We start from the raw sequence: 17,888 nt of genomic DNA on the forward strand, positions 1-17,888 counted from the left end.
CTGGGACCCCACAGCGGCGCCACCTCTGCAGTGGGATCGTGGCAGCAGCAGGGCCCGGAACGCTGGGCCCCCGGCCCAGTCCCCACACCCCTCTCGGTCCCGAAGAGTCACCCACGCTGGAAAAGGCCAGCACCTGCCTGCGCCTGCCCCGCTCTCACTCTGCCCACACCCACCGGCCAGCTGGCGCTTCTGCTTTTAGAGGAACATCTCCAGCTTCTACACGCAAGAAGCACATATTGAGCACCTACTACATACACACCCTGGCCAGGCTCCTGCCATGTGCAGCCCCTGACCACAGGAGCCCAGAGGTCAATGCTCTTTTAAGGGCTCTCCCCAGGGGCTTCTAGATGGCCCGGAATTAACGGCGGGGAGCTGAGTGAGCTGGAGGGAGAGAACGAGAAGCAGGCCAGGAGGGCTTCCTGGAGGAGGCAGGCCAGAGCTGGGCCAAACGCAGAAAGGGAGGTGGGTGAAAAGCAGGAGTGGCACACGGGGCAGCGGGCACAGCCCGTGCAAAGGTTGGACGGCACGAACGTACCGGAGATTTCTATCCCGGTTCCCTTCCTCACAATCCCCCCACCTCTGGTCAGCGCCAGCCCCCCCCCTGCCCCCCACGCCACTCAGCGCCCACTCACTCCAGAGGCCCTGGGACAGGTGCGCGCCGCCCCCCGCGGACTTGGGCAGGGAACACTTCTGGCACATGCACTCCTTCCCGTTGAAGGTCACTCGGTCGCCGGGCGGGAAGGGCAACCTGAAACAAGAGGAGGAATGACAAGCCAGGACCCACGACGCACACCACCCCCTCCCCCTGGGCCCTCCACCCAGTGCTGCCGCGTCCCTGCGGTGTGACCTCAGGCCAGTCCGTGACACCGGAGCCGCAGCGCCCTCATGCACACCAGCAGACAGAGAGCCGGCGAACCCCGAGGAGGCGAAGTGCTGGGTCACACGCCAACTGTGTGTCTGGCCAACTGCCTTCCACGGAGGTGGCACCCTTCTGCGTTCCCGCCAGGAGTGTCTGAGAGCTCCTTTTGCTGCGGTCCTCCCCGACGCCCCACACCCTCCATCTCAGCTTCGGTCATTCTGGTGGCTCTAGGACGGGAATGCATCCTAAGTCCAAGCTGCCTCCCCTGGCGACGGACGATGCTCAGCTTGTCTCTCACATATATTTCTTGTGGAGTACACGTTAAACTCATTTTCCCACTTTTTATAGGGTTTTCTTTTTTCTTTTTCTTTTTCTTTTTGTCTTCTAATATTGACTTGCAGAAGCTCTTTATATATTTCGGACACCAGTGCTTCACGACATACGTATTATCTACCAGCCGATGGCTTGCTTTTGCTTCTTCTCGGTGTTTTTTGGCATTTTCCTTCAGCTTGAAAATTTTCCTTTAACTGTGTTGCAGGTGCAGGACTTCTGGCAACAAATTCTCTTAGCGTCTGTGTCTTCTACAAAAGTCTTCACTTTTTGACTGACGGCTTTACTGGCACTTTTATTCGTGTACACTCTAACAGTCACATCCCACTCAAAGGTTGTTAGGGTATTCAACGCTGTGCGACCATCCCCACAATCAATTTGAGGACATTTTTTTTTTATCACCCCCCATTTTTTATCACCCACCATAACCTTTACCGGTCTTGCCTTCATTTTTGAAGGGTTGTGTGTTTTTTTTTTATATATAGATTTTTTTTCCCCAGCTCTTTAAAGATGCTGTTCTATTGTCTTCTGGTGCACATAGTTTCAGATAAGAAGTCAGCAGTCATTCTTTTCCTAGAGGCCCGGTGCATGAAATTTTTGCACAGGTAGGGTCCCTAGGCCTAGCTGGTGATCAGGGCCGATTGGGGCCTCCCGGTTGCCGGCTGGGGCCTCCCTTCCCTGGCTGCAGGCTGCCGGCTGGGGCCTTCCTTCATTCCATGCCACCCCCTGGTGGTCAGCACACGTCATAGTGAGTGTTAGAACTCCCAGTCTCCTGGTCAAACTCCCGTGGGGACACTTTGCATTTTAGCCATATATATATATATACACTAGAGGCCTGGTGCATGAATTTGTGAACGGGTGGGGTCCCTCTGGGTGGCCTATAGGGATCAGACTGAAACCTGCAGTCCAACACCACCTGCAGCTCCTACCTGCCGCTCCTGCTCATCCCGGCCCCATTGTGCCTGACGCCGGCTCCAGCCCAATCAGTCCCGATTGGGAGAGGCTCATGCTGCTGCAGCAGCGCTCACCAGCCGTGAGCCCTGCATCTGGCACCTTCCCAAGGGGAGTGGCCTGCGGGATTGGGCTGAAACTGGCTCTCTGACATCCCCTGAGGAGTCCCGGATTGCTAGAGGACACAGGCCAGGCTGAGGGACCCCACTGGTGCACAAATGGGCTGGGGAGGGACTGCGGGAGAGCTCCAGGGCATGTCTGGCTTATCTTGCTCAGTCCTGATTGGCCGGACCCCAGCAGCAAGCTAACCTACCAGTCGGAGCATCTGCCCCCTGGTGGTCAATGCACGTCATAGCAAGCGGTTGAGCAGCCTTAGCATATCATTAGCATATTACGCTTTGATTGGTTGTTCAGTTGTTCTGCTGTTCAGTCTATTTGCATATTACTCTTTTATTATATAGGATAGATTCCACTATGTGGTGGTGTTTTTTCTCTTGCTGCCTCTAAGATTTTCTTCTTATTATTGTTTCTCAGAAATTTGATTGTGCTCGAGTTGGCAGGTTTTTGTTGTTTATTCTGCGTGGGGTTCACTGAGATTCTTGGAACCATGCGTTTCCAGTTTTCATCAAATTTGGACATTTTCCAACCTTTATTTCTTCGAATTTTTTTCAGTCTTCTCTCATCCCCTGGGTCTCCCCCTCCCAACCTAGAGGGACAGACAGCTAGATCTATATCCACAGACCACCCGGTCTCTCTTCACATTTTCAGTCTTTTTTTTTTTTTTTTTTGGTCTCTTTGCTTTAGATAAATAGTTTCTATAGTTATGTCAAGTTCACTAATCTTTTCCTCAGCAAAAGCTACTGCTCATTCCTCCCAAGGAATGTCTCCTTTCAGACATTGTCATTTTCATTTCTAGAAGCTCCGCATGGTTTCTTTCAGCATCTTCTGTGACTTTCTTAGGTTTCAGCTTTCCTTCACGCGCCCAGACACACGACAGGAGGTGTCTCCGAGTCCCTGTCTGTGCGTCCCGCCGTGGCTCTCCTTCCTGGGCCCCTGCCACGGGCGGGTTCTCTCCTGGCTCCGTGGTGCTTTTGTTCCTGTTTATGAACAGTGGCATTTGATTGGAAGTTGGACATTGTCAATTTCACGTTGCCGAGGGCGGGACTTTCTTGTCTTCCCATAGGGAGGGTTGCACTGCGCTTTGGCGGGCGGCGACCGGGTTTGCGGATCAGCCTGACCTTTCTGAGGCTTGTCCTGCACTTGGCTGGCTCCGTCCCACCGTTAATGCGTGGATGGCCCTTGTGGTGTCCCTACTGCGTGCTGGTTATTCAGCACGGACTGTCCGCCTGGCCGGAACCCAAGGCCTCCCAGGCCTGGGCACTGCTTAGCTACAGCCAGCTGGTCCTTCTCTGCCTCACCCTGTGAGATGCCGGCCGGGTCCACAGGGCTCTGTATTGGTCGGGACTCTGCGGCCCCTCCACAGCTCCCGGAGCTCTGGTCCACGCCGCTCTCCCCCTCCGCGTGCTGCTCCGTCTCTCAGAGCACCGTCGCCCAACTCAGCGAGAATGCCGGGCCCCGGGGTCCCTCCTGGGACCGGGCAGCAGGCCAGGCCGGTCACAGGGCTGCATTCCTTTGCCCTCCTTCTCTCCGCCCTCAGCTGCCTGGGCCCGACATCTGCCAACAGGTGTTTTGTGTCTGTCGTCCGGCTTTCTCGTTGTTTATGGTGGCCGGGGGTCCGGGCCCAGCAGGACTGAGCCGTCGGCTGTTATCCTCAACACAGCAGGTTACCCGGAGCTGGTCTCTCAGCCCCACTGTGACGACGTCAGCCCTGGTCTCTAAGCAACTCGCCCAGAAATCACTGAGACAGCCTGGGGGACACGGGCCCTCGCACGCTGGGTAAGACACAGGGACTCCTTAGAAACGCTCCCGGCATTGTTCCGCCCTCTCCACATCCCGACAAAGCCCCCTTCTGCTGGTGCACGTGCCGCGGTACAGACACGGCCTTGGGGACCACACTCAAAAGGCTCCGTTGAACTGGGCGTGAGGAGACAGGGAAGAGAGCAGCATACATGCCTCTTGTTTAGTTTTTCCAGAGAGAGGAAGGGAGGGGGAGAGAGAGAAACATCAACGATGAGAGCATCACGGACGGCTGCCTCCTGCACGCCCACACTGGGGGTCAGCCCGGGCACGTGCCCTGACGGGAAATTGAACTGTGACCTCCTGGTTCATGGGTCGACACTCAACCACTGAGCCACACTGGCCAGGCCACACTAGGGTTTTCGTTCTTTGTTTTCCAGAAATGAGACATTCCCCTGGGAGCAGTGTGTCGGTGGCGGTAGAAAGAGGGAGGGAGGGAGGCGGTCTCCCTGCTGCTGAGGGTCGGGACCTGGGTCTGCCCCCCGCATCCGTCACTGCACCCCGCAGGGTGCCGGGCAGCCCGGCCAGAGGGGACTCAGCCCGGCCCCGCCCACACGGGGCTCACATCAAGCTGCTCCAGGACGGGTTGCTGGAGAGGTTGGCCCAGGAGAGCGTCAGGACAGGATGCAATGGGGGCGGGGGGGGGGGGGGGTTGGCCTGCTCCGGGGGAGAGGCTCTGGAGGCTCCTTCCTGCACTGCAGAGTCTGGGTCTGAGCCCTGGGGGTGTCCGCTGATGCGCGCCCAGGTGACCAGGCCTGGCCCGCGAGGCGTGTGGAAAGCCCGGCGGAGTGAATGACGGGAGCTGGCTGGTGGCCCAGCCGGGCTGAGGAGTGTGGAGACCCAGGGGCCCTGTGGGCAGCGCCAGGCAGAGGGGAGGGGACCCAGCATGGACACCATGGCGGGGCCCCTGAGCGGGACGGTGGCCGGGGGTTCTGGAGAGGGAGGGATCCTGGAAGCTGCCCATGCTGGGCTCACGCGCCCTGTGGCTGGGTGTGGTGTCATGGGGGTGAGAGGCAGGGAGTCAGGGGGACCATGCCTGGGGGCTGGGTGTGATGTCGCGGGGTGAGAGGCAGGGGGACGTGCCAGGCAGCCGGGGAGCGGCAGAGGCAGGGCAGGAGGGGCTGAAGCAGGTGCCCAGGAGACGGCGTGTGTGGAGGACGCGGACAGGAGGAGCTGGCCGCGGGGGCCGAGGAGGGTCGGGGACAGAGCACCTTCCCAGAAGCCAAAGGAGGCCACGCACCAGCAGCCTCAGCGGCCCGGCCTCTGCACCCCCAGGAAAGGGGGCTCAGTCCTGGGCGATGGGCAGGGCAGGAGGCCGCAGGGTCTGGGCTGTGAGGCTGTGCTCTGGTGTGCGGCTGCCCAGTGTCAACCTGCCGTCCCGGGCTGGGCCCTGCCTCCCTCTGTAGCTGGGACCCACCGGCAGCAGGGAGGGAGCCCGGCCGGCCCCGGGGTGGACGCAGGGCCCCGGGGTGGACTCAGGGGCCCGGGGTGGACGCAGGGGCCCGGGGTGGGCGCAGGGCCCCGGGGTGGACGCAGGGCCCCGGGGTAGACGCAGGGGCCCGGGGTGGGCGCAGGGGCCCGGGGTGGGCGCAGGGCCCCGGGATGGACGCAGGGGCCTGGGGTGGACGCAGGGGCCCGGGTGGACGCAGGGGCCCGGGGTGGACGCAGGGGACCGGGGTGGGCGCAGGGGCCCGGGTGGGCGCAGGGGCCCGGGGTGGACGCAGGGGCCCGGGGTGGGCGCAGGGGCCCGGGTGGGCGCAGGGCCCGGGGCTCACTCACCGGCAGGCGGCGCACACGAAGCAGTCGGGGTGGTAGGTCCTGCCCAGCGCCGACACCACCTCGCCCTCGATGAAGCGGTCGCAGGCGAAGCAGCGGGTGCCGTACAGACGCTGGTAGTCCCGCGTGCAGATGTGCTGGCCCTGGCGCACGAAGAAGCCGCCCTCGGCCAGGTCGCAGCCGCACACTGGGGAGAGCGCGAGGCAGCGTCAGGCGGGACCCTCTCCCAGGGGCGGGCCCCCACAGACACCCCTCCTGATGCAGGCTCGGCGGTTCCCTGAGAAACCTCGGGTGGGGCCCGGCTGGCACCGCTCCAGCTCCGCCTTCAGCCTTGACTGGAGTGCACGTCCTTGTGGACGCTTCCAGAAAGGGGCGCACGCCTGGGCGGACACCTCGCGGTGCTGAGGGCCGCCAGCCTCCCTCCCTCGCTCCGGGACCCACCAGGGGGATCTTTGAGGCCCCAGCTCCCCCCCGCCGACCTGGCTCCTGTCCCCGTGCGGGATAGAAGGATCAGAAAGGCACCTACTCCGCGCGAGGCTGCCTGGGTGGGAAGGTCCCTGTGGCAGAGGACAAATGAATCCGGAGGTCGGCGCCGGGTCACTGTGAGCTTCCTGACCCTCCCACCTGTGGACAAGGCCAGGCCCTGCAGGAGGGACCCGGGGCACCTGACCATGAACCCTTCTGTCCCCTGGCCCCTAACACACAGCTGCTGTCCCAGGGAGCTGAGGGGCTGGGGACTCTGCTGCGTGGAGACTGGGCACCCAGCCTGGGGGCAGCCGGTCACTCAACCACCGGGACACCTGAGCCTTCACCCCACACACGCCCCTCCTGCCCCAGGGACACGTGGGAGCCAGGCAGGGTTTCAGAGGGAGCACTGCCTGGACCCCCCTTCCCTGCTGGAGGCCCCAGACCCCTCCGGGCAGCCCCAGCACCTCGGCCAGGCCAGTCCTCACAGGTCATGGCCTATAGAGGCGTGAAAAACCACGTGGCCCTCATACGGTTTTGAATCGATCCCTCGGAATTTTCGTTAAAATATTAACTGACGGCAAAGGGTGTCGTTTCCGCGAGTTCCCAGAACTGGGTCTTTGTGGGGTTTTGTTTGTTTGGTTTTTAATCCTCATCCTGCCGGGAACCAATTCCAGCATGTAATAATTACAAGAGTTTCACCAAGAGGTTGGTGAAGCTTGAGCGGCTCAACAAGGGTGAGCCAAATGTAGTTTACCTGTTGGAACGGCTAAAGGGCACTTCCCCCAAACCTGAATAGGATAATTGTTTGCTGCCAGACAGCTCAGGGCATCTTAAATCTGCATGTTATTGCTTCCTGTTGGCCAAACACCTGAACAGCTGTAGGCTATAACCCAAACTGACAATACCCTTTGATACCCTACTCTTTGAAGTGTATGTCTCCACCTTGTCTTAGGACAAATTGTGTTAAATAAATAGCACAGGGTCCTCAGACAAGGTGAGTCTTCAGTTCCTTTAGCTGAAGCTCCTCTGACCCCCAATGCCTTTCAAAATTACCTTTCGTCTTTGGACTCCTTCTTACGCATCAGCCCTGTGGTCACGAGGCTCTAGGGGTTCCGCGAGGCCTGGGCTGGGTTACCCTGACGACGATGAGTACAGAGCTATCGGAACACGCGTGGCACACCCCCCGCTGAGTGCTACATGCTATCGGAACACGCTTGGCACACACCCTGCTGAGTGCTACATGCTATTGGAACACGCGTGGCACACACCCCGCTGAGTGCTACATGCACGGAGCACAGCGCTGATGGTTGGGCTGTGACAGCGTGCTGGGTCTCACCAAGGGAGCCCCACTGCTGACCGGAGCCTCGCGTGGTGCCCGGGGGTCGGGACAAGGCCAGCCACCTCCCTCCACCACCACCGACTTCCCAGGGAGGCCACGTGCTGAGAGCACTGGGAGTGTGGAGCGTGGAAACTGATTCCACGGCGTCTCGGTCTGGCCAGCCCTTCCCTCAGGTCACGCTCCATCAGAGCACCCCCCTCCCCACGTCAGGTGGACCCCAGCCCAGCCCTTCACCCACAGGGGGAGGGGGGCCCTCCTGCGTCTCCCTGCCCGCTCCGGCACGAGGGCTGCCTGTGCTGGGGGCTGGGGATGGCCATGGGCCTCGGACAGTCCTTCCTCCCTCTTCTCCAGGGAGGCCAGCTCCCCGGACAGGCCAGGCGCAGGCTGAGCGCTGAGGGCCCGGCCGCGGGAGCCGCCTGGATTTGGGCCCCGGCTCCAGGCTCCACCTGTGCTGTGCTGTGTGCCCCTGGGCAAGTTCCTGACCTCTTGGGCCTCCTCAGAGGTGAAAGTGCAGCGCAGAGGAGCTGGGGTGACGTGAGTGCGGGAGGGGGACCTGCCAGGCCGGCTGTGCTGACGTCTCTCACCCAGAGGCCGGAGCTGAATCCGGCTCACACCCACGGGAGTGGGACCCTTTGCTGAGTCTCGCATCACGACAGAGGCCGGACAGCGGTGCCCCCTCGGGAGGAACAGGCTCTCGGGGCCTGCCAGGAGGTCTGTGGTCTTTTTCTGCAACACCCCTCCCCCCACCCCATACCAATTAGGCCCTGGACACCCGGCCTCTGCATCCCTCTGTTTTCCTATTCTTCCTGAGGGCGTGGGGCCAGACTGCCCCCTGGAGGGCGAAGTGTGTAACGGGCCTCGTGCCCCATGGAAACTTGAGCCTCGGCCACGCCAGCGCCAGGACAGGGACCGAGGCCGCCTTCGCCTTCCGTCACGCCCGCCCAGGGCAGCTGCCACTTCCTCCCGGTCACGTGGCTGCCGATCGAACCTCGGCTGCTGTGCTCACCGGGGTTGGTACTGACAGGCCTGCTATAAGTCTGAGTCCAAGTCCACGAATAATTGGGAAAATCCTATTAAGATAGTTGCTCGTACAGCCTCTCTTGCCCACTGGCCCCGTCGAGACTGCAGGGGTCACGGAGCAGCGGGGTGACCCCGAGCTCAGCCCCTGGCACTCGCTGTGGTCCTTTACGAGAAGCGGTCCGGAGGGCGCCGTGGGGGGAAGGCACTTTCTGGAACTCCCTTTGGCACTGACTCTAAAGAATGTGAGAACCGCCCCCGCCCTCTGACCCAGCGACCTCCTGACCCCGGGAGGAAGTGACAGGCTCCCCCGTGGACGGTCAGCCCGGCGCTGGCTGCAGCGTCACAGCCCCTGTGGCCAGTGGTCCCTGGGGGCAGCCTGGGCGGGAGTCCTCCCTCCTGCTCTCCCGCTGTGTGACCTGGGGCAAGTCATTTCACCTCTCTGAACCTCCAAGTCCTCATTTGTAAAACAGGGTTCGCTAGCATGACTGTCGGAAAGACTCAGAGATGAGGTTCGGGGTACCGACTGGCCGGGTGCCCGGGTGGCATCGACGCAAATTCCCGACGGGAGGGCCGGCCTGGTCCGCGTGGGCCCCGCGCTCGGAGGATCCGGGCGGATGTGGGAGGCACGGTGAGGAGCGTATCTCATGGGGGCGCTCCTCCGCCCTCAACATGAATGTTCCCGAGACAGACATGTGTGCACAGCACGATTCCACATGTGAACGCGGTGCTCAGGCCAGCTGGCCGGAGCCCGGACGGCAGCCCCGGTGGCCGGGGCCTCTGTGCTGGGGCAGGAGGAGGGCAGGACAGAGCAGAGCAGAGGACCCGTGGGCTCGCCCGAGCGGGAGCGAGCTGGCCGGGCTGGTGGACTGTGCTGCCCGGTCTACCCTGACCTGGGCCTTGGCCTCGCCACCTGGAATAACAGGCGTGTCATCGGAGGTCCCTCCCGCGGTGACTTCCCACGGTTCTCCCGTGGGACCCGGGTCCTGGCGCGCCCTGCCGGGGTCACCTGCGGACAAGCTGTGCCCGACGGATGCCGCACCCTGCACAGCTTCCCAGGGCTGCAAGCTCCGGGGGGTGGAGGGGAGCAGGGGGGGTCTCCCACAAAGGCCTGGAACGTCCCAAAGGCGAGGGCGCAGGCACTGGGCACCCTCCCCTCGCCGGCCCGGGCGGCTCTCGGCCTGGCTCCTGCGGTCCTCAGGGGCGGCGAGCTCAGGGGGCAGTGCCATCTGCCCTGTGACACGCGGGGGGGGGGGGTGCACCGGGCAGTTCCCGCCTCCCACCAAACCCGCGGGTCAAGCCCGGAGGCTCATCCTCGGAGCCTGCGCCGTCCACGTGCCGCTGAGGCTCGCACTAAGGACAACCCTTCCAGCACGGTGCTCTCCCTCTCCGGCGGTGAACCGCTTTCACACGGGCCCAGGCGGTTCTCTTCTCGGCCACGTGGCCGATGGGCGCTATGGGGAGGAGGGAGACTGAGCCGGACACACGCCCAGCGGCTGGGCTCCGAGGGAGGGAGGGACACCTTGGGCGGGCAGGCCCGACGGGCAGGTCACCTCTTCCAGGGAAGACCTCCCGGCTGCGCGTCCCTTCACTCGGGCCCCGGAGGCAGCTGGACTGCGCTCCTGCCACGGAAACGCTGCGGCTCCACCCCGCCCCATCCTCTCCCGGAAAACAAGCGCCCAGGCTGCCCAGCCCTCACCTCAACGCCCAACAGCGGGGCACCTTCCTGAGGGCGGGGGGCGGGGCCTGGGGGGACAGCTGCAGGGGATGCACCAGGGAGCCCGGCTGGACCCCGGAAATTCAGGGGCATCATGGCCCTCAGCACGTCCCTGACAGCCACCAAGGCCCCAGACCAGGGGCAGCACCTGCAAGGGGTGGGGTGGGTGGGGTGGGGTCCCAGGGTCCCAGGGTGGGGCAGCTGTGGGGTGCCCATCCTCTCCGAGTCACTGGCCCCCCAGCCGACCCAGGGTCCGCCCATTGACTGTGACCCCCCAGGGACAGGGGGCTCCAGGCTGGCTCAGGACCCTTCCTGGGGGGCGGTCGTGACTGGGGTCTCAAGTCTCCTCTCCAAAAGGCGGGCCACACACAGCTTCACACCGAGCCCGGGACAGCGGCGCGGCGGCAGGGAGAGGCTCTCCGGGCGCGGGCTCACTGCTGCTCGCTCACTCCCGGAGGCGCCGCCCGCGTGGACCCCCCACCCCAGGAGGAGGTGCGCTCACTCCCGGAGGCGCCGCCCGCGTGGACCCCCCACCCCAGGAGGAGGTGTGCTCGCTGTCTCCGGGGGGGGCAGGCCTGGAATCCGGCCCAGACCAGCGCGGGCTGCGGGCTCGGTCCCAGTGTGGGGCCTGCAGGAGGCAGCCGACCCATGCCTCTCTCCTCATTGCTGTTTCTCTCTCTCTCCCTCTCCCTCCTCTCTGAAATCAATAAAAATACATTTTAAAAAGAGAGAGAGAAGCAGGTGGGCCCAGCTTCCTGGCGGGCCTCCTCACAACACTTGGCTTTGATTTCATCTCATCGCGGGTGTTGTTCACGCCGTCTCTACCGTCCGACCACGGAGGCCATTTTCACTGGAATGAACGGCGATGCTCTCTTCCTATGCCCGGCGGGGGCCCCGCGCCCCCACACAGCTGACGGCAGGGCCCCAGCACCCACCCTGGGCCCCCATGGCCATGCTCAGCCCTGGACCTGAGTCCTCGACGGGGGTGCAGCTGCGTGGGGAGACCCTGGGGCCCCTGTCACACCCGTGGGTGACAGCCACACGGCTAAGACGGCGCTGAGGTAGGAAGGCTCTGGACTCGCACCTCCAGGCTCCCGGCCTGCCCGGTGCCCGGAGACGCCCTGCGGGCCGATGGCGGCCGGCAGCCTGGTTCGGAGGCGCCGCCGCCGGGCGGGCCAACACCCACCTTTGCAGACGAAGCACTTGAGGTGGAAGTACTTGCTCTGCACCCGCAGCACCTCGCCCCTGCACACGCTCCCGCACGTGGTGCACAGGATGGCCGAGCCGGGCGGCTTCTCCAGGGCGCCCAGGGCCGCCGGGGGCTCCGACACTGTGGGGGGAAAGGAGCCGCGTTAACGGGGCAGACAGGCGCAGGGCGAGCAGCCGGCAAGGGGGCAGGGACTCGGGCCCCCCCCACCAAGAACAGTCCCCGGGCATCAGGCACCGGCTTTCCTCTCCTTGGGGACCCGTGGGAATCGGACACTGTAGTCAACCCCAATGAGGGGTTCCTGCCCCCTCCCTGTGAGCACCCCTGCAGGGACGGGGCGATCACTACCTCCCCCTGGAGGGCCCCGCCCCTGCAGCTGGACCTGGCATGACCCGGTCCCCGGGCCTCAGAACCCCACCCAGGAGCTGGGCAGGCCTCTGCAGCCAGGAGCCCAGCTCCCTCGAATGCAGGCGCCCTGAGCACAGTCCTCCGTGGCCCCCTCCCCCGTTCCCTCTGTGCCGGGGACATGGGCCTGGGTACTGCTGCTGCGCCCAGAGCCGAGGAGGTGCAGGGAGGCACCGGAGACCCACGCAGGCCAGGTCGGGTGAATGGCTGGGCCGGACTGTGGGCTCCTCATCCACACCCCCGAAAGACCTCCGGAGGCCAGCGTGCGAGTCGCCGGCCCAGGGCCTGCCCCGAGGAGCTTGGTGCAGGCGGCTGGGCAGCAACAGGGACAACCCGTGGCAGAGCCGGGGGGGGGGGGGGGGGGGACGGGGAGCCCGGGGCTGGGACCAGCTCTCTCCCCGCGCAGCCACACAGCGAGGAGCTGGTGAGCGGCAGAGGCCCATGCGGGGTCCAGTGGGCTGGACCCACTTCCCACTCAGGACCAGCTCCGAAAAGCCACAGCTGCTGAGCACTGGCACTGGCGGGCCCCAGGCCTGCAAGGCCCCATCCCCGAGGAGGACATGGCTCCCTTCGGTCTCCGTGGGCCCTCCCCCAGAGCCCCACCTCAGACAGCCCCACCCGGCCAGGGCAGGGCTCCTCCCTCCCCCGTCACTGCCCTGCCGGCGGCCCAGAGGCCCGGGCCACGCTGCGGACAGCAGGCCTTCGGGGAGGAGGCTCTGAGTGCCCCACGGGGAGCGGGGTGCCAGCTGTCTGGGACGGCACCATGCTGGCCGGGGAGGCGGTGCCGGGAGGGAGACCCGTGGCACTGGGCCGGCGTCCGTGCCCGCCTGGCGCTTCCAGAGGAGCGGAGACCGCGCAGCAGCTCGGCCCGCGGTCCGGGAGCCGCGGCGCAGGTCCGCTCTGGGTCAGCGCCGGCAGCATCCCATGCCCACCTCCCCTTCCCATAGTCACCGCAGAGCCGCCTCCTCGGTGATCAATAGCATCGATGGGTTTCCTGGGCCTGAATCTAAGACGCCCGTGGGGAGCGAGCCATGGCCAGCGAGGTCTGAAGCCTCAGACAGAGAGCCAGCTCCCGCCACGCACAGCCGGCTGCCCAGGGCTCGGGGGCTGACAGCCGTCAAGTCCAGGTCGGAGGTCAAATCGACACTGTGGGGGCGGGGACCAGGATCGTGCACTGTTATCTTCTCATCCAGGCACACAAAGGACAATCCGTGGTCATCCCCACAGGAACACAGGCACGTGCTGGTGCTGCTGGAGACGGCCCAAGGCGCACGAGGGGAACGTCACCCGCCCCTCCCCTCCCCGCCCCTCCCCCATCAGTGTCAGAGCCTGGGACCTGGAGGCACGGCCGGCTGCGGTTCAGACACTGGGGGTGCAGCCCGAGCCCCACCTCCTACGTGCTGGGACCCGGAGCTCCCAGACTTCCATCTGTCGGTCCATCCACCCTCCACCCACATCCCCTGCCCGGGGGATGCCAGGGCCACGGACAAAAATGTGCCAGCCCAGGTGCAGCAACCTCTGTGCTCAGTGCCCAACAGCCACTGTCCTTCCCAAGGCCCCACGGCCTGAACCACCAGTTTCCTGGCTCCTGGAGCTGTACTGGGTTGCGGGGAGTCAGGGCGGGGCGGGGCGGGGGGGGCTGCTTTAAGACATGGTTTCCTGGGAGGACCTGAGGCCTGTGAGGGTGAGAGCAGGGTGCTGCCCCCTGGTGGTGGGACACAGACACTGCATTGTGGCGACAGACACCTGTCTCCATGCAGGTACAAGGGGTGCAGGCAGGTGACCCCGCCAGCCCGCACCTGCCCGTCTGCCTGCTTGGTCTGTGCCTCGTGTGGACCTGGGCCTGTTACCCCAAAGATGGGCGAGGTCAGCCGTGTACACGGGGCGTCGCAGAGGGCCCGCCCCTTACAGCAGCCGGCGGAGTAGGTGCTGCCGCTGCCGCTGCCGCTGCTGCTGCCGAGCCCGCCGAGGCCCAGAGAGGCGGCCCCGCTGGCACGGGGCCGCGGCAAGAATGGCCGGGACCGCGCACGGCACGGTTCCCTCCACGCGGCTCCCAGACGGGGATGGGCAGCGCTGGCCACGGCTCCTGTCTGGTGTGTGAAGGTCACAAAGAATCTCCACCCTAAAGCCCCGAGGACAGAGGACCCAGTGCCCCTCCCTCCCCCTCCCCCTCCCCCGCCCCCCGCCCCGTCCCACCCCAAGCACGTGACCATCAGCTTCCTCACCCCCAGCTCCCAGGGCCCTCCCTGCCTCCACAACGTGTGTCCTAAGCCCATTTCTTCCACGAGTGGCTTTTCCACCTCTGACTTACCCAGTGAACGTTCTCTGACAAAAGAAAAGGAAGACGTGAACGATGAAGAGATGAGCCATCCAACCCCGAGAGGGCGTGGAGGAGACCTGGACGGGTGTTGCTAAGTGGTTCCCCCCGAGGAGGCCACGCACCGCGCTTCCAACCACAGCCACGCGGGAGGAGACAGCGCTGTGGCGACGGGGAAAACCCAGCGCTTGTGGCGGGGGGAGCGGGAGGGGGAGCGGGAGGGGGAGCACAGGGGGAGCGGGGGGCTCTCGGGCGGAAGCGGCTCCGGGACCCTGTGATGGTGGACACCTGTCGCGTGCCTTTGTCCAAACCCAGAGAACATGCAGCACCAGGAGCGCCCCCCGCGCTCACTGCAGTTAACACGACGCGTCGAACGGGGTGACCTGCTGCAGGGAACCCCCCCCCCCCCCATGTGGGGTTAACAACGGACACGGCTGGGGGCATATCGGGAACACTGGACTTTCGGTTCAACTTTTCTTTTTAAAACGTGGATTCGGAAGCACTGCTTTTATTTCCTTTTCTTTCTCTCTGGCTGTTGCTAATCCTCTGCTGAGGATTTTTCCCATTGGTTCTTAGAGAGTGCGGGGGTGGGGGGAGACAGAGAGAGAAACACTGATGTGAGAGAGACTCATCGATTGGTTGCCTCCGCACGCACCCCAACCTGGGCCGGGGGTGGAGCCTGCAACTGGGTACATGCCCTTGACTGGAATCAAACCCGGGACCCTTCGGTCCTCGGGCCGACACTCTATCCACTGAGCCACACCAGCTAGGGCTGTTCAAGTTTTCTACAACCTAAAAACTGCTCTAAGAAATAGTCTGTAAAAAATTTTCAGAGAGAGAGGGAGAGTGAAGGGAGAGGGGGATGGGGAGAGGGGGGAGGGAGAAGGAGACTGGGAGAAACTGTCACATTTGAGACCTACACACCAAGGCGGCAGGCTTGTTTCACCGTAATTGCCAGATCGGCTCTAGCCTGTGGTTGCCAAGTGCCTGCCTGTGCTAACAGCACGAAACACACACTCGGGTGGTTGGATCGATCCCCGAGGCCGTGGCTGCGTAACCGGTGATAATGAACCCCAGCACGGCGGCTGGGATGGAGAGGCCGGGACTGGGAACGCCCGCCCGCCCTCACGGCTCCCGCTCGGTGGAGGCTGGAGGCACAGGCTGGCGGGGCTGAGGGCAGAGGCGCGCTCGCTGTGGCCCCTCCCGTGGCCCGCCGGGTGCCGTGGGGCCTGGGCGCGCGTGCTGTGCCCTCCCCTCCCGTCTGTCCGCACCGGTCCCTCTGCTTCGAGGGTGGTGACGGGGCCGGTTGGCACGCGGTGGGGGCTCAGCAGGGGTGTTGGGGGCGGGGGCTCCTTCCAGAAGCAGGAGCTGGGAGAGACGCGGCCGTGAGCTCCCACGGGCTCAGCCCCGGCTTCCGGCACTTCCTGGGACGACTCCAGCTTCAAGCAGCTGGTCCGGCGCCCGCGCCACCCCCACCCCAGGGTGACATTTCATCCCCGGAAGAGCAGGCCTTCCTGACCGGGAGGCGTCTGAGGATCTCATGGCGGCATTCCGGAAGGTCATGCTTAGCGGGCATCTGGGCCCATCACCCCCCCGCCCCCCCACATACACACACACACACACACACACACACACACACACACGGAAATGCCAGGCCCGGCAGTCTGGGCCGGGACTTGGGTCTCTGGGCTCCCAGGCCGTGCTTGTGCCTGGGTCACACGCCATTGGCCAGGCGGCCCAGCACCCAGCGCCCAGCACCCAGCGCCCAGCGCCCAGCACCCAGCCGACACCCAGTAAATGTCCCTTCAGCCTAATGAGAAGCAGGCAGCGCGCTGGGTGACGGGGCCCCGCGCAGTGCCCGGCAGGGGTGAGGCACAGCCTCTGGGCATCCTCCTCTCCCGGGCACTGCGCTCGGCGACCTCCACCACCAGCCCCGGCGCCAGTTGGCAATGGGCAAAGGGCACAGCCAGGATCCGCACCGCGGCCATAGGATCCCACCCCACCGAGGGTCTGTGAGGCCAGCTAGGCCTCTGCCGGCCACGGGACACCCAGTGAGGGAGCTCCTGGGGCTCGGGACCTGCCCGCGCGCCCCCAGGCAGGCTCTGGCCAGCTCAGAGTCACCGGCCGCCCGTTCCTGCCCAGGCCTCTGCAGAGGGGGCCGCAGCCTGGACCTCCAGATGGAACGTGTGATTCGCTGGTTCTGAATCACAGGAAGGAGCAGAGGGGGGAGCAGACACCAGCGGCATGTCATCTGGCAGCCGCACGGGAAGCTGCGGCGTCACACTCCCCGGGGAGCCCGGCCCGTTCCCGCAGGTCACTGGGCTGGGGCGGGGGGGTCTAACAAACAGGGATGGGTGCATGCGCAGTGAAGGTGGGGTGCCCAGGGAAGGTGCCTGTCTGTCACACCTGGGAACCGAGGTCAGGGGCCGGAATGGTGTGGCCACTGCAAGGTCACGGAAATTTGGGAATAATAATCCCCTCAACCAAGGCGCTCGCTCTCCTGGCTCGTGGCTCACTCTTGGCTCAGCACCACCCGTGCCCCCCCCCCCCCCCCCCCCCGCCCCACAGCTCCCCACGGGCCCCGGGCTGACGGACTGAGCTGGGCACGCACTGAGCCAGCCTGACACAGACTGGACTCCACCAGCACGTGGAGCAGAGACGCTGGACACTGGCCTTTTCCGTCAGCCCCACTGAGGCCACAGCGACCCCCCTCCTCGCGGGACGCAGGGACGCGGGGCCCATCTGCGTCTTCTTCGGGGTCCTTGGTCCGTTTAATTTGAACTTCTTTTCTAAGACCGGTTTATACATTGTTTCTATGTTCCAGATGCAAGCTCCCTCATCAAATACAGGATGTGCAAATACTATCGCCCATCCTGTGAGGTGTGTTTACATTCTCTTCGTAAGGGTGTTTGCAGCAAAAAAGTGTCTAATTTTGATGAAATCAAACTCATGTATATTTTCTTTTTTATATATTTTTTTATTTTTATTGACTTCAGAGAGGGAGGGAGAGAGAGAGAGAGATAGAAACATCAATGAGAATCATTGATTGGCTGCCTCCCACACGCCCCCTACTGGGGATCGAGCCCCAACCCAGGCATGTGCCCTTGACCAGAATCGAACCCAGGGCCCTTCAGTCCACAGGCTGACGCTCTATCCACTGAGCCAAACCGGCCAGGGCTCATGTACATTTTCTGTGCTGCCTATGTTCTTGGTGCCATGCTGAAGAATCCACGGCCGCCCGCTGGTGACGCTCGGTTGACTGAGCGTCGTCCCATGCACCAAGAGGTCGCCAGTGTGATTCTCATTCAGGACACCTGCCCGGGGTGTGGGCTCCATCCCCAGTGTGGGGCGTGCAGGAGGCAGCCGATCGGTGATTGTCTCTCATCATTGATGCTTCTATTTCTCTCTCTCCCTTCCTCTCTGAAATCAATAAAAACATCTTTCTTTTGAAAAGAAGAGAAACCATTGCCTGATCTGCGATCACACAGACCTCTCCCTGTTTTCTTCTGAGAGGTCCATGGTTTTTCGGTTTCTGCTCTCACAGAGCTGTATGTGGGCAGCAGCTCACTTCCTTTGCCGCTGTTT

The 17,888-nt window shown here is 63.8% G+C and overlaps 1 protein-coding gene across 12 annotated transcripts in view; it reads right to left on the minus strand.

The window, feature by feature from the left end:
• Positions 1–17,888, minus strand: part of ABLIM2 (actin binding LIM protein family member 2) — a 91,058-nt gene that overhangs the window by 53,344 nt on the left and 19,826 nt on the right. For all 12 annotated transcript variants that reach the window (XR_013813494.1, XM_079770232.1, XM_079770231.1 and 9 more), the window contains exons 2-4: positions 11,561–11,704; positions 5,837–6,020; positions 633–748 (exon numbers count right to left, since the gene is read on the minus strand). Coding sequence is in view for 11 of the 12 variants with exons in the window: in XM_079770232.1 (XP_079626358.1) it covers positions 633–748; positions 5,837–6,020; positions 11,561–11,704 (444 nt within the window). In the remaining variant the exon portion in view is untranslated. The remainder of the gene's footprint in view (positions 1–632; positions 749–5,836; positions 6,021–11,560; positions 11,705–17,888) is intronic.

The sequence above is a fragment of the Cnephaeus nilssonii genome, assembly GCF_951640355.1.
Source record: "Cnephaeus nilssonii genome assembly, chromosome: 1".
NCBI lineage: Eukaryota > Metazoa > Chordata > Mammalia > Chiroptera > Vespertilionidae > Cnephaeus > Cnephaeus nilssonii.